The sequence below is a fragment of the Haliaeetus leucocephalus genome, unplaced genomic scaffold (genome assembly GCF_000737465.1).
Source record: "Haliaeetus leucocephalus isolate CR32 unplaced genomic scaffold, Haliaeetus_leucocephalus-4.0 Scaffold373, whole genome shotgun sequence".
Taxonomy (NCBI): Eukaryota; Metazoa; Chordata; class Aves; order Accipitriformes; family Accipitridae; genus Haliaeetus; species Haliaeetus leucocephalus.
The window spans coordinates 6,380,186-6,397,158 of record NW_010972809.1 but is presented as its reverse complement, the minus strand read 5'-3'; the positions used below and the strand labels follow the sequence as shown (position 1 = coordinate 6,397,158).

The window sequence follows — 16,973 nt, the reverse complement described above, 5'->3', positions numbered from 1 at the left end:
GGGGGGCGGGGAGGGGGGGGGGGGGGGGGGGGGGGGGGGCGGGGAGAAAAAGAACAGAGTCAAAACTTTTTGTATATATAAGCCAAATGAGCTTTTACCTACCTGAAAGGGAAACTCAAACTAGAAAAGATAATATTATTGATAATATAAGCAGGCGTAGCAGCAGCACACCTCACTTCTTTTACCCCTCAGCTACTTTCCCCCCCTTAGAGAGATGTAGAGAAGCGCGTATTTCACGCTGAATCTCATCCATAATTGAAGAAACAAAACATCTCTATTTTCAGGGGATTTAACTGCATCCAAATTTTTAGTTGGCGCGGGGGGTGTGTGTGTGTGTAAGGAATCACCTTCATTTAATATACTGTCATACAAATGTTTCAAGGAACATTGTTGCAAGGAACTGAGAGGAGTTGGCTTAAAGCACATAATGGCCATCCGAGAGTTTAATGAGGTATTCAAGGCATCCTAGTGATGTCTTGACAGCTGTGCTCCCTCTGCTATATCCCTGCATTGTGCACACAGAAAAAACTGCTACCAGAAACACGTATTTGGCTGTTGAGAGGACATCACCACACCACACTCGCATGGACACCAGGAAGAATTTTTACTCCTGATAACATCAGGAGCAATGGCATGGGAGTAATGGGAGTATAGCACATTGCTTACAGACAGGCTCATATGAGAGCACAGAACCGTAACAAACTTCATTTTTTGTGTGAGACCCTTAAGGGTGGGAGGGATTAAAAATAAATAAATAATTCTCATGCCCATAAAAGCTTCAAATTCAAATGAAAGAAAAACAAGAGCGCAACTGACAGTATTACCAATCTACTTTAAACCCAGTAGTTTTATGAAGAGAAGCCAAAAAGAAACTTGAAATTACAAATTATCCAGTACCTTTAAATGTTTCTGTAAATAATTGTTAGTTCATGAAATCAAGTTATTTCATTAAGTTGAAGAGTTATTACCACTAAAGAATTATTTAGAAACTAGAAACTATACTTTCTAATTATTGAATAATTACAAATAATTAAATGAAGAAAAAATGAGCAGTAAATACATATTCTTCTATTCTGAATTTCCTAAACGGGTATCTAAGACAGATGTCCCAAACATAATTTACAATCTAAGATACCAAATCTGAAAACCCCATAAATAACATCTTCCCCATAATCCACACAGTAAAACAAATTTCAAAGATCTGTAGATTACTATCAGAATGACAATGTGAACTATATAACCACAAAAATAAGTTTAATATCAGATATCTCGGTTTCTTAAGAAAAAACATTTTATGCAATCACATAATCTGAGCATCTCCTGGTGACTCTATCTCAATCCATCTGCATCATTATTGAGTAATTTTAGCGATGTCTGGCAGGAGACAAGTCTCACAGACATAAAAGTACAGCTTCTGTGAAAGGGCTGGCAAGTACTTGGCCCATGTAAGACATGCGGGAATCCACGTAGGGGCTCAACACTGGGACACAAATTTGGAGTCGGAACTCACTGCTTTTGCTGCCTGTGGTACCAGCTGTGGGCTGCTGATGGCAAATGCAGTCGGTGTTTGCTGGCTACACGGGCTAGCTCCTTGCTTCAAAATTCATAAAAACGAAACCAGAACCAAGGTGTCTGAAGATCAGCGACCAGGAAATGGTAGCATCCAAAGCTGTGATGTAAAGTTGCAAAGACGAGTCCTACACTGTGTCTGCTATTGGCAAAAAAAATCCCCCCACAATACTTTCCTGTTTGTATGTGTACTGGTGCATGCAAGGCATAAGTGGGAATTTGTATCACATGTGGTTTGTGTTATTTCTATAAAAATAGAAAGACAACTAATTACTTTCTGCATTGTACCAACAACAGCTTGTTAGGATCTTCCAAATACAAGGTCAATTTAAAAAAAAAAATAAATTGAGGGGTATGAAAATTGCAAATCTATGTTGTCTATAACATTTGGTAAGCCAGTTTATGCAAGATAAGTAATGCTGCTGGAAAAGTCAACTGGGAAAGGTAATATTCTCCTGTGAGAAGCTGCATATAAACTGTATTTATATTAATAATGTTGATGCTTTTTGATTACATAAGTTCATTCTACATCACAAGGGAGTATAAGTCACCATCCCTTATTTTCCAGGCAGAAGTCTGTTTTCCACATTTCATGAAAAAGTATGCTTGAAAACCATCCCTAATTTCTCAACCTCACCAATTTTACATTCAGCTACAAGAAAAATGGCAGATAAAATGCCAAAATAATTAAAAAAGACAGAAAACTAAATGCCATGAAGTACAACTATGCAAAGGTGATAAAGTTATTCCTGCCAGTTCCTTGGCAATGTTCATAACCCATGCAGCTCCTACAACCAGGATTGGAATAAGCCTCCAAACTCGAGGAGTTTTCTTGTCACAGGACACGTTACCTTGCCACATTTAGATCAGTCTTCATAATCTTTGCTCGTTTGTTGTTTCTGCAGATAGTATGTCAGTATAGGACCCTGGCTTTTTTTAGGGGCTTAGCAGCATGCACCATCCTCCTGGGTTCAAGTGAGAATCTTGCAATAAACATTCATCTCCATAGTGATGAAATATGCTGTCATACAGACCAAGGTGCCAGCAGTTCCACAGACCAAAAAAGACCACATTTATGCCACTCTAGCTAAACAACTTATTGAAACCATAAAAAAGGAGCCAGATTTTTTTTTTCCTTCTCTAATTTATCAGGTTAGTAAAAGTATCACCAGGATTTATGGTCTGATTCCACTCATTAATTACTAAAAAAATAACCAGGAAAGTATTTGGTACAGTTTACATCTAGAAATTGTCAAGCTATCAGAGAGAAACACATGGAAGACTCAGACAGGCTGCTGAAACAGTTTTAATGCTTTCAACATCACTGCAGAATGCAGGAGCACTTACCTCAACACGGGTGGGTTCTGTGGGTGGCTGTGGGGCTTCGGCGGGTTTATCTGATGGTGGCTCTTTCCCAGAGCTCTGTAGTTGGGAATCCACATACTCCTTTAAGGAATCGAAGTCCCTCTTCCCTTTGTACTGGTCACCCTACAATTATTAGATAGTTTGCGCAACTGTGTATATGCAATTAATCTAGCAAATAAATAATTACCAGAAAAGCACAAGATTCCCAAGTGTAAGCATATTCATAATAAATCTATTTAATTTATCTAAATATTATCTAGTCATTAAACCTCTCCATGGCATTCCATTCACTCCACATCTTCAGGATTTGCCATAGATTGTTCTGTACCAAAACGGAACAATCTAAAATTTCCTTGAAATGAAAGGTATTTTAGAAACATAGAAGTAAGTTTTAGAAACTTTTCCACTTTGACCTTCATCTCTCACTCTAGTCAGCTTTTCCAAGGTTTTATTTTTTTGAACCTAAAGCTACTGCAAGGAACAATAAAGTACCCATCGCTCTTTGGTGGTGGTCTCTGTTACCACGAGAGCTCTCTCCAGTGCTTTGACAGGGCTGAAAGGCTTGACTTGCATGTCATGTAACTACATGGTCACTCCTCTGGCCCACACACTTGTCACATATCCTCAGAAAACCCAAACAGTAAGGCAACGCACCTAAGTTCACCTGGGAGCAAGAGACAACAGCTGCCTGCTGTGGGGCAGGCATTTCCAATGGCACCACTCTCACCAAAGTTAAGTCACATTTTTGAACCTGCACATAAAGCCCTCAACCAGCCAGATCTTCAAGAGCCAGTTTGCCTTAGACACTTCCCCCTATCTCAGGTACTTTCACAACTCTAGAGGATAAGAAATCAGAGCACCTCTGAGCAGTTTCTAGTCTCAAATCCACTGTTGGCCACCTCCAAACTGGCTCTTGCATGATTGCCCTTAGTGCTCTCTGCAAAAATTAGTACTAATTTCTCTGTTGAAAAGACAGATCATCTCTTCAAGACACTACATACCCATTTTGGATAGAATTCTTGAGTTTCAGTCCCATGAGGTGTGGGCTACCAGATGTATCTCCTCTCACAGATGAGGAATACTCTTCAAGAAACAGCATACAATCTTCCATACGTTGGAAGGAAGAACAGACACCTCTTCAACTATTTCCTATATCTCTGGAACACTTTCTACACATTTTCCTTCTTTTGTCATTGATAATGTTACTTGTAACTATAGCCAGTTTCCCCACACTGGGTCTAAATCACAAAGGAATTAATCTAAGATGATGCAAGAAGCCTGTACCTGCTTGCTTGTATCCATTTCAGCAGGGCAGGGTCAGTGCCCATTCATTCCTCCCAGGGTTTCTGCTGCATCTAACCAAGAGGGATGGTGTGATGCCAGACTTCAGTTATGACAAAGGGGATGATGGTATTATGGACAACAAGGCTGGATGACTGAAGCAGTTCTCCTCCTCCTCCCCTCCCCTTACTGAACAGTGTAATAGCAACCAAAGAGATTTTCAGGAATTTCTGGGTCAGATTACTGGAAAGTTGTTGGGGTTGTATTGTGGGTTTTTTTTAAATATATTGTACCAGCCCACAAAGTAACATGCTATTCTGGTGGCAGTATACCACCAGGGAATACCACACTGCCAATGGAGAAAAGCCAGTTTGATGTTAACAGAAATACATTGTTCAGACTAATGGCTGAGATTCAGCTTTACCAAATACAACAGCAGTGATCTGACTTTTTCTTTCACCACACTCTTGATTCAAATAACTCCAAGCACCTCAAACTTCAATAATTACAAAGGGTCAAAAAAACCCAACTGATCTGGCTTGTCAAGAAAAGCCACAGCTAACTTTTCTAGATCAAGATGGTATGGTTGTGGCAAGTTATCTTGCCATCTGTAGATATCTGAAAAATAAAAATAAAGCAGGTAGGGAACCATTCCGAAGAGACAGCAGAACACTTCCCATTCTTCAGACTCATGCCATAGAGAGACAAAATTTATTTAACTGAAAACACCTCTAACCTTGGACATGCTACCATGTTTAACTTGAGCACTCCCTCAGCTTCCAGTTCTGCTTCTGACATGTGCCAGGCACTGCTCCTCGAGCAGTAACAATGTCGTGTATTCCCTGTGTGAATCAGGTTGGGATTCAAAAATGCAGATGCTGCTTCATTTAAACTCCCTGGAGTGTCTGATCTTATAGGGGTGCTTATACCAAACCTCACATACACTGGTATGTACTTACGGCCACTTTCTCTTTAGAGCAGCACCAAACTGCCACAAGCAACAGCTGCTAAACTGGACTGAGTAGCAAAACTTTCATCTCTGATACCATAGATGTTCAAAAAGGAATGCAAGATGAATGGGACAAAAAACCAAAACCCCCCAAAACTTAGTGGGTAAGAGCTGAAAGAGAAGTCCTGGGTTCTCTGCTTGCAGACCTATTTTTAATATCCATTTAATACATTTAATTTATCTTGAAAGTGTGAAACATATGATAAGTAACACTACTATTTATGTTTATTTGCTGCTGTTCATGTATGTGGTATTTATAAATATTTTGCTTCCCCATAACTTCAGAATATTGTAATTCTTTGAATTGCTATGAGGAGAAATGTCAGCTGGGCCCACAGAACTCTCTCTCACAGTGTCATATGAAGTGTGCAGATTTACAAGCAAAATGTGCATCACTCAGACATCACTCAGCAGATAGGCACCACTCAGATGGGAACTTTCTGATACACATTGTGAAAATTACATACTTTATTATTTCTATTTCATCTATGTTTTTGTGTTTCATAGGAGGTAAAGTACTAAGATAAAGTAAACCCAGAATTCTCTCACAGTAGCATAACTGGAGATACTGCTAACAGATTTATGAACATCATACCAGTTATTTGCAGAGCACAAACAGCAAAAAATTCTAACTTTTCTCTGTGGACAAAGTATACCTCTTCTAGTATCTGACTGAACCTCCAACATCTTTTCTCTCACAAGCAGACTTTTGTATATGCCCACTTGATCTCTTTTTCCCAGGATGTAAGCATAGTCCAAATATTATTCAGAAAAAAATGGTCTGATCTTTTGCTGAGCTTGCAGACTCACCTTTTCACCATTCCTAAACCAGAGGAGTGTGGGATAGCCACGAACTTGGGTTTCAGAGCAGACTTCGTAATGCTGGGTACAGTCGACCTACATTTTGAAAAAAAAAAAAAAAACAAAACCAAACCATTCAGCGGATAAAATAAATATACAACAAGCATCATAGCCTCCCTTATGTTTAAGATCTCAGAAAAATACAGGAACAAGCAATACATGGCTTGGTAAAACTTGGTACCAACTACTATCTTGAGAGTGATTATGTCTGCCTTCCAAACAGTGGTTTGGTTGTATAATTGGGAGGCTATGTGTGTGTTTTGATTTTTTTTTTGGGGGGGGGGGGGGGGGGGGAGGAGGGAGGTAGAGATAGAGGGAAGTAGTAACAGTTACAAAGAACAATGAAGACATAATTAAATATTCCAATTAAAAAGTACTTGGTATTCTCAGTGAATAAAATCACTGCATGGACAGTAAGACACAAAATGCTAATATGAGAGAACTTTAAAGTGAAGATATATTGGCTCATCCATTTTTTAAAAGACTACTCTTTAAAGACTTCAGAAGACATGTCAACAGCTAGCAAGTTAACTTTACTCCAAGGGAAGTTCCCAGTGCATAGCACCATTCAATTCTAATATGTCATAAACCAATCTAAAGTTATCAGTTTATAATCTTTTTTGAAGCAGAAAAAAAAGATAACTTAGGCATTGGAGTATTTGCTCAACACAGCACTTGGATTTTGAATTTTACATTAGAAACACTTTGCTCCAGATCACTGAAGATCAATTCTAAAGATTAAACAGCATCCTGCCAGTAGGTATCATTGCTGTTAAGATGCTATTCCCCCAGATTACATGAAGGTCATGGTTCAACCTTCTTAGAAACAGTTGTGTTTCCTGTTTACTTAGACTTACAATCTTAGGCAAGACATGTTTCAAATAGTTTCACAAGGTATACAGTTATACAAAATTGACTAGGCATCAAGACAAATCTTAGTGGCTTTATTAAATAGCAACTATCAGTATTAGTAACTGCGAACGCAACTGAATAAAACAGAAATTTTGGAAATTTTTTCGTTATTCTTCTCTGGGTATCAGAGAATGGTAACTTCAAGAAGACGCTTAAGCTAACCAAAGATTTTATCAGACAGCAAGCAAGGTTCTCAAAAAGTAAAACAGCAGATGCAACATTTGGTACAGACAGCATGGAAGAAGCAATAGCCTCCAGTATTTTATTCTCAGAGGGAATCTACTTTTATATCTACCAGGTCTCAAAATTATATATATATATATGTCTTCTCTGAAGTTCAACTATGCTGACCTGCTCTGTACATCTATGGCATACCTGAATAAGCAGATTTTAAAAAGCATTAAAAATAAAAGTAATTAAAAAACAAAAAAAGAAGTTAAGCTCATCACCCCTAGTAACAGCTGAAAGTGCTATGAAGGCAGAGGCAGGGGAGATGGCTGGGGTTTTGCCCCTCTGCAGAACTGACAACACTGTTAATTGTTATGCAGTCTTTCAGATCAGCGGAACCACTCTGAAAGCTTAAGGACATGGAAGCTGAGCCTGGTCAGTTTTCCACCATTGGCAAATACAGAGGGATTCACATCATGAGCCACCTGTGGACTTAGGTATGGGTCAGCAAATAAAGCCAGTAACTGCAATTGCCAGACCACCTCCATACCTCTGCACAGAAGTCAATCCACGTACAAGTAACAAGCTCCCATGGTAAATACACCACAGAACCTGGTTATCAACCCTAAGGGAAATAGTAAAGCAGGACAAGATATCAGTTTTTAAGGTGGAAGACCCCCTGAAACCTTTAGAAAGTTCTATGGGGGTAAAGAGGGAAAAAAAACCCAAACAAACAACAATAAAAAATGAACCAAGAAATAATTCATCATAAGGAGCCCTGTAGGTCTAAAGCTTGCTAAGGTATCCAATGCTGCAAAGAGCAAATTAGAAGTCACTTTCCCACTCAAAATAAATACTGAAGACTATCAATTTCTGACAACGGGGAAGCATAGTAAAAAACAAATCTCAAAATATTATTCCCTGCATCTGAAGTATTAGGCTTATTCCCAGCTCCCTCTGAAACACAGGGAGCTCCCTGTGTTTCTAACAAGTCCTTGCTTAAAATGAGGGAGTCCTGTCAACTCTGGATGTGCGAGGAAAAAAAAAATAACCATCCCAAAATTAAAATAGAAACTATGACTATAAAAGGATTTAAGAGATGACAAACAAAAAAATTGTTATTTGCAAATCACAGCACAAAAAGCATGATACTTGGCTGAAACACCCATTCACACAAAACACATTTTCAGACTAAGAGCATTTCACCTACCTTGCCAATCTTGACAGTTTCCGAATGCTCAAAGGCTTGAGCCAGCTGTTCCCAGGTTGGGGCCAAAGCCTTGCAATGACCACACCAAGGGGCAAAGAATTTGATAAAGTGATTACCTTTTAAGTCAAAAGGAAAAAAAAAAAGGTTTAACTCATTTGGAATTAATTTGGCTGCAATTAAAGACTAGGTACTAATCTCAGACTGCAAATTTATCATGGTATTTCCTGAGTTAAAGATAGGAAACACTGTGAATCAAAGGCCAGGACAGAATACTTCAGCAATTAGGTTTTCAATACTGTATGCAGTCCCACAGTGTTGCCAATTTCCCTGAAAATCCAAACAGCTTCACAACCTCAAGCCAACAAGTGGGATATTAAAACTGATATTTTTAACCTCACCATTTGCTACAATGTCTAATTCTACCATGTCAATCACTTCCCCTATTACAGAGTAGAAAGAACCACCAAGGAACATGCATTTATAACAGCATAAATGAAAGTAAGCATTAGACTTCAACTTAAACATTTCTTAGGAAACACCACTACATTAAGTCCATGCACTACCTAAACAATTCTGTTTAGCTTTCCATTCTCCTTTTTCTGCCCTGATCTTTGTATTTTCATGTCAGCTATTCAGAAATAGCTGCCTTTAGTAGATTTTTTTCAGTATTTTATAGAGAGGAGAGTCTCTCTACTATCTCCTACTAATGTTTAGTTTAAAAGTATCATCTTAATTGCAGAGTACCAGAATATGCAATTTCCTTCAATTAAGATTACTATTAATTCAAGATGCTGCATGCTTTTGCACACATCAAGGCAAGGCTCTGTTAATATGAAATAAAAATGAATTTAATTAAAAGAAGTAAAAAAATAAAATCAAATTAATTTGAAGGAAATGCCAGCAACTGGAAAAAAAAGCTCTTTTTAACAGAATTATTCATAATCCTTTGAAGACTGCTTTGGGGCTAATATTACTAGAATTCATTTCTAGTTTGAGGGCTTGTTCACAAAAGGAGGTCAGAGGAAAGACGTCACAAAATAACTAGGAAATGTAAACAGCAGTAGTAGCATATTCTAACTTGCCTGGTCTGCATGTAGAAGAGTTTCAAAGTGACTCACATGCTTTGCTTTGGTTAAGTAAACTGCAAACTGAAATTTCTCATGAATGAATAAGAACATCTAGTCAAAATCAGCTATTCTATACCACATACTCTGATATACTCTCCTCCCCGACAGAAAAAAAAATAAAATTCTTTTTGCCCTAGAGCACCAAAAAGGTAAAGGGAGATGTTTTAAGAACAAAAGTCAACCTTCCAGCTGGAACTGCTAAGCCTCCTTCTAAATTTAAGCACTGAACTTCTTGTAACTGAAGTCAAGAGAGGACAACAGCTTTACAGATGATCATAAACCTGCTCAACCATTGGATATGACCAGGAGAATGTCTCCTCTATGAATGCCAACGGACACATAATGAAAAATTACAATAAAAATATTAAAACATTTACACATACACTAAACTTAACTATCTTCTCAGACTGTGGAGTTGTTTGATGCTTAGCATCTCCCTGAGAGCTTAGAGAAGAATCCATGAAGAATTTTTATGTAATTCTGTGTTAAGCCACACATGCTGGGAAGTTTTAAGTTAGCTGCACAAAATGCTTTTCCACCTGAAAATATTTCTAATCTGTCAATGGTTACTTCAAGAAGCTCTAGTATCTGCCTCACTGGTGGTATCACATGGGCACAGACAGTTAATTTAATCTGGCCTTTGTTTTTAGGAAAACAGACAGAGATGGTAGGATCATTTGTTGTTACGGCAGCGCCAAGCTTCTATTGTAAGATTTTGCTCATTCTCTAAAAAAACTCCACCCTGGGGGGATGAAATTTCCCATGTTAGGTATCACTCCTGGCATTAATTTTAAAGCTTCCAGACAAAATATTTTTAAAAATGGCCAAATAGGTGAATTGTTTTGCCCACATTAAATTCTGGAGAAAGGAAGCTAAACAATATCAAAATAAGGGGCCAGACTGGAGTGGGACGGGGGCAGTAAGGAGGAAGCAGGTGGATTATACTTATTCAGAAGAGCAGTCTGGGAGTAAGAACAAGCAGCACCTAGGGAAAGAGGAAACGCGACTTGCAAAAATGCAAAGTGGCAAGGCTATGACTGAACAAGGAACTCAGGGAAAGAGAGAGTTTAGTTGAGCAGGTCCCACTAGCTTCTTCCATGTGATTACAGGCCTTAATTTTACTGCCTACTGAGTGGAGTGCTGTTCTTAAACTTCCTCATGGTATGCAATATGTAATTAGAAACTACTGCATTTTTACACAGTCTGTAGTTTCATCCTCTTTCACTAGGTGTTACTGAAAAATAAAAGTGGGAAGGAGGTACCTTGAAATCTAACACTTCTGTTGCAGACTTCCCACTACAGATGTCTCTGTAAGCAAGTATCTCTTGCTTGTGAAAAAAACAGTTACCTTCTGCTATGTGCATCTTGAAATTGTCTGCTGAGAGTTCATACATTCCCTGCTTAGGTTCAGGGGTTTTTGGTGGTTCCACATCAGATTCTGGATCCTATTCATGAGAAAAATTAACTTTTATTTGTCTTGCACAGTAAATACACAATAATAGATTCCTGTCATCACACCATTCTGTGGTAGTGTTGTAAACTCTGTGCTCTGAAATTTTTAATTCCTAAAGCAACGTCCTTAATTAGCTTGATTTAGGTATCTAATGTTTCCTAACAAAAAACTACTTGAAAGCAAAATGTGAAAAAAGACTACCACACAGAAAACAGCTATCACAGTCATTGGAATAACAGAGTCTTTCACCGTGCTGTAGTATAGTCACAGAACACAAGGCACATCACCATATATTAATACACTTAGATTACACAACAGTTCCTCCATAGAATCATGCATTAGCCACACCTGCCATTGCACCAGTTTCAGTAGTCTTTGGGCTATTTAAAAATAGCTAGCGAAAAAGCTATTTTCTGCTCCCCTAATGCCGGAAAGGGCGACCTAATGGCTCCATGAAGGCAGCAATAAGGTGAAAAGAGCAAACACTTTATAGGTATAACTTGCAGAAAACCCATTGGCAGTTCAGCAATAGCAAGTGACTACTTTCTAGATCCTAGGCTCAGAGCTGGAAAGAATTTTTTAAGAACCTCAAAGGAAATTTCTTAAAATAGTTTATCATTTAATGTTTAATTATTAAAAATACCATGTTTGTTTAAATATAATCACGTCCTAACTGTGGTTCAGCAACCACTAAAGCTTTATCATGATTAGAAACAGTAATCACAAATTTAATTTTAGGCAAGGCTTGGCTACTATATGTAAGTGCTACCCCTAAACTCAAGCGTTTTCCTAGTGATGGTATTAGCTTAACTTACCTAACCGATTATTTTAAACCCTGTCTTTAGGCTGCAACATTATCAGATAATAACTGAGCTAAAGATGGCATCCATGTTTTAGAGGTAATTAAGCCCAACATAAATGCAATTTATAACGTATTACAGCTATATTGCTGTTCTTATTCTAGAAACATTATAGCCTACAGCTGTCAACTGAATTGACACTAAGAATTGTAATCTTAAAATGTCAAAATGCTAAACATTAAAAACTGCATTATGTACCATCGTTTTAAATACAGGAAACAAAGGGCAGGTCACAGGATGACAGTTTTAATTACTATTCTGACTTACATGGAAGCTGTTCCATATTGTTATTGCTACCTGACTCCTGACTTTTATTCTCAGGAGCAGATTTCCTCCTGGAAAATGAAGCCTAACCTACAGAAATGACAAATAAGCAAGTCTGCAGAAGGGAATATTTCCTTTTCACTTACGGGTGGTTCCTCATTTAGTTTCTCCAACATCCAGTTTTCCAGGGCTTGGAAGTCCCTAGGGCCTTGGTATTTCAGAGGTTCTTGTCCTGGTTTAAGCAGCTTTAGGCTAAAGGATCAAAATGTAGAAGAGAGTGAGGCAAAAATTTTCACACAGGGAACATTCTCAGAAAGCTAACACGCTTTGCTAATCCACAGCAATGCAGCTCAGGCTGCAGTAACAGCTCTCTCGACTATCAACATCAGCATCAGGCATCTCGCTGAACTTAAAGGGTCATGGCTAGAACTTAGAACACTTTTTCATTCCCATGTAAGCTTTTAAAGGAGATTTGAAAAACAGCACAAAGAAATACCATGTTAAAAATCAACATAGCCTAATATTACTTTGATCAATAAGCAAAAGCAAATAAAACATTGCAGCGTTCAGTTCACAGGTTAATCATTCATTATGCCTATGAATCCTATTTCAGTTTGTCAAAAAGCATCAATTTGTTTTGTTCACCCCTCTCCATAACCAAAGGAAAAATATCCAATGCTTATTTTCCCAGGAATTTCTTTCTCACATTTTGTTCCCTGACTGCTCTTGGAATGTAGGACTTTTCATGTGGTATTAAACTGATTAAAAACACGCTGAAACAAGTCAATAGGACAAGGAGATAAGTGACTGCTTATAGGGATTCAAGACTTCACGATTATAACATTTAGTAATTGCTATAAAACTTTTCCATAAGCTACCTAAAGCTTTTACTCTCAAATATTTAAGTTAAAGTTGGAAATATATTTGGTAAAGGGGCAATATCAACTTCTGAACTAGTCTTATTTTTTAAAGCAAATCATAGTTTCAATTACTACTGTCATCTAGCCCTCAGTTCCCCTTGCTGAGCTGTCACTTCGTACTGCTTTTTCTTTTTCTTGAAATGTTTTTCTCTCTTCTTGTTCCACAGTTTGAAAAAATGCACATGAAAATGTTGAAAAACCACACAATGCAAATACATTCAAAAGAGATAGAAGCTCCCACTGCCTTTTCTATTTAAGGTATTCTTGAATGTTCCTTGTGATGATAATAGTCAAAACTTTTTTTGGGGGGAGGAGAGGGGGAGGCAACTTCGTAATAAGAAGGAAACAACAAAAATGAAATAGAACAACATCTAAAATGCACCTCATGGCAATACTTTTGAAGAGTAACTAGAAAAAAAAAGAAGATAGCTTAAAGAGCCAGCTACACCTTTATTTTCTTCAGATGAGTGTAAGTTTTCTCCAGTTCAGTTAAGAGAGTATTTTGCAGCACCAAATAATCCTGAGACAACTATACTAACAAGCACAGGGACCTGCTCAGCCAGTATTACCCTCAGGGGGATGGAAAGGGAATGCAGCCTTTCCTTTGATGGGTGTTTGGAAAAGCAGTGCAGGGACCAGCACATCCTGGACTTGCGACAATCCCTCTGTGCCTGAGGAAGCTGTGAAATTTCCCTTGCTGGAGGTTTTTAAAAACAGGCTAGTTAAAAACTGACTCAGACAGGAAGAGAATTGATATCATGAATTCCCCTTTATCTCTATATTTCTATAACTAGCAGATGACTGTCATCTTATTTATACTTTTCAAGTGGATGAAAGCGAGCACTAACTATTCCTAGATATTCAATGACCTTAAAGAGGAGTGGGGAAGAAAAAGGAGCAATTACACATCCATTCATTTTTTTCTTATTCAAAATCCCTGCCACTCTTTTCTATTTTACAGGGAACAGCACCACAATATAATCGATGCAAATATGCAAAGACAACCAATGTTCACTTTTGGAGATATTAAAATAGAGTTGTAATATTCATTGTTTCTTGGTCTTTCTAGTTGAACTAAACCACAAACTGCCCTTAAGGACAATTCCTATTTCAACAAGGACTTTGCTATTTATAACTTTCAACTTCTACTCAGTCACACTCATCTGCGTCAAAGCGGGCGCAGCCAGGAGCATATGTCAAGTTCAGGCTGTTGCTGGGGTCAGCAGTAACGCTAGGCAAAGTGAGCAAAGGAGAGGAAACTGCAAAATACATGCTGTGGAAGGGCTACAGATGATTACATTCTCCACTTATCCCCACTAAGATGAGTAATTAGTAAAGTAGTTGAAATGATCCCATCCATTTTTGCAAGAAGCTTTAAAAAAAGACACAAGTGGAAAAAAATCCCTTTGCTCCTTTTTGGGTGTTTTTCTAACCCAAAAGCCAGATCCAGGCTGACCTCTCATAGATACTCTAGATCATGGTCTGCATACTAAAGCTGAGGTAGCAAGGCATACATCCTTTATAACAGGCTAAGTTTAACAACCTTAAACTACAAATTAATTTCTCCTAGATCAATATAAGCAAAATTACCTAGAAAAAGTCTGTACAACATCAGCACTGCTATGCTAAGTGATACTATTACTTTATCATTTTATGAGCACCAAGTTCACTCAAAAATTTAAGAGATCACCTAGACATTAATTATGAATGGTGCAGCGTACTGACAAACTTGTGACAAGTTATTTTTAAAAGTACCGTTACCAGAGACCAGTTCTATCATGCATATCACAGCTGTATAATGTACTGTTGCTTGAGAAAGATGTACCCTCAGAGAAAAGTAAAGGACAATTCTGGACTTCATTTAAACACAGCCATCTTCCAAGACATAAAACAGTTTCTTTAAAAACAATAAAAGAGTAAGAGTAGTATGTATCACATGACACTTGGCAACATGGTAAAAAGGCTTACAATGAACATATGAGGTCCAAAGGGCTACAAAGAAACCCACGAAAAAATATAGCTCAGAAGTTAGCTTCAACAAATTGGCAGAGGTTCACGGAAAACTAAAAAAGAAATAGGAGCAGACATCCTTTTATACTTACGTAGGGTATCCTCGGACGCCAAATTCAGAGCACAGTGGAGTATCTGTAGTACAATCCACTTTAACGACATAGACCTGTGGGTTTTCCATGTTGTTGTATTTATCTCCCAAATCATTCCAAGTTGGCTGGAGACGCTGACAATGTCCACACCTACAACAGAAGGAACAAGATATTTGCTTAATAATTGCTCACATTTAGAGGGGAATGAATCTATGGAAAAGTCATATGCAGAGTGGTCAGAGATTTTGATAAATTTAAAAATAGTTAAGTCAGAAATCTTCCATACTTGAGCACTGTTACACTAAGCAACAGTGAATACTATGAAGAATCGTAGGACGCTGCAAACATATCTCATGTAAAAATCATCAAGAGATGAGCACTTCTTGCTACTATCCTTTTACGTTACAAAGCCTACTGAACGCCCCCTGAACTTTGTGAGGATATTAAGAAAAGCACTCTCAGTCTTCCAGCTTTCTAGAAAAATCCTGCAAGGCTGCCTAGCTTGCTTTCCACTCTAACATTTCAAAATACCATATATTTTAGCAGAAGTAAGAAGATAACAGTTTCTAGCCTCTTTCTAAGGCCACTTGTGCTTGTGTGTGTCACAGACACTGTAACTCAGAAGTCATAAAACACATCAGGACTGATTTCTGAACAGGGTTTCTCTAAAGCCTCCCCTACCATGCTTTGCCCCAGCAGCACAGCATCAACTAATTATATCTGCATATACACAGAAGACTGGCCTCATACAGTTGCTATAACAGCAGCTCCCCGGAAGCAGAAAATGGCTAATATTCTTCTCACGGTTTTCCTAGTCTTTCAAGTCATTACAGCAATACACTATTCCTGTAACTACGATGAAAAATTTTAAGGAATGGATTTTCATTTCTCTCTAATAGCTGCTTTTGCCAACCCTCCAAGACATCTAAAAATACATAATTGGATTAACAGAAAATATTCTCAACCTAACAGTATGAAGGCTGTTATTGCCCTAGGCATGACCTAGACAGTCTACTTTGTAAGTAACAATTAAAACACCATTAGGACTTCGCAGAAAGTTGCTGCCATTTAAAACAGTTTCACTTATACAACTGATTTTGAGTCCACTTGTAGAAAAGCTGCATGGATTCACACCTTTCTGGGTATCCTGGTATCATTAAGGCAAATACAATAACCTTGAGATTTACTTTAAGATAAAGAATGTCTTCTGACCTTAATAAGGTCCTGTTAGGCACAGTGGGTCACACATATTCCCACTATGTGGGGGAATACAACCTCCCATATGATCTTATTCTGAATCGTCATGGTGAAGGGATACAATGTGTTATTACTAAAATCAAATATTTCTTAAGTATTTAACTTCAGACTGAAGTCCCTCCATAGTCAACTCTTTCATGGAGCTTGAATTAAGAGGAGGATTTTGGATTCCCTGGTCCCTTCCCTTAGCAGTTGCAGGGGTTTTAAACATCGAATGAATACTGACTGGCGTTAAAGAACAGAGCATGGAAAACTAGGTAAGGCAATCTCAAGTAATTAACCTGCTGTTTTTTAAGCGCAGAACAGAGCTGCCTTGTCCATATTTAACACCATGATCCCTGCTATATACAAAGTTACCCTTTCCTTTCCTTCTTCAGATTATGAGCTAAAATTGAAAATAAAGCAGGAAAAATGCTCATACCTGAATTGGTAATCAAGTAGTTAGTCCTGGTTTTAAAAAAAATTCAGTGTTACATAGAAGGAGATACAAGACAAAACAGCCCCCTAAACACTTTTTCTGAAATTCATAAGGTGTAGCTGCAGAATATATAAAACCAGAGAAGTCATAAATAAAGAGAACAAGACCATGCAACATCACATGGCTGCCTTAGCCCC

General features: G+C 38.0%; 1 protein-coding gene across 1 annotated transcript in view; it reads right to left on the bottom strand.

Moving 5' to 3' along the window:
- TXNDC5 (thioredoxin domain containing 5 (endoplasmic reticulum)) overlaps window positions 1–15,246 on the bottom strand; it is a 20,279-nt gene extending 5,033 nt beyond the window's left edge. The window contains exons 1-6 of the mRNA XM_010573235.1: window positions 15,102–15,246; window positions 12,226–12,331; window positions 10,851–10,947; window positions 8,376–8,491; window positions 6,035–6,121; window positions 2,923–3,057 (exon numbers count right to left, since the gene is read on the bottom strand). Coding sequence (XP_010571537.1) covers window positions 2,923–3,057; window positions 6,035–6,121; window positions 8,376–8,491; window positions 10,851–10,947; window positions 12,226–12,331; window positions 15,102–15,190 — 630 coding nt within the window. The 5' untranslated portion in view covers window positions 15,191–15,246. The remainder of the gene's footprint in view (window positions 1–2,922; window positions 3,058–6,034; window positions 6,122–8,375; window positions 8,492–10,850; window positions 10,948–12,225; window positions 12,332–15,101) is intronic.
- Between the last annotated feature and the right edge of the window lie 1,727 nt (window positions 15,247–16,973).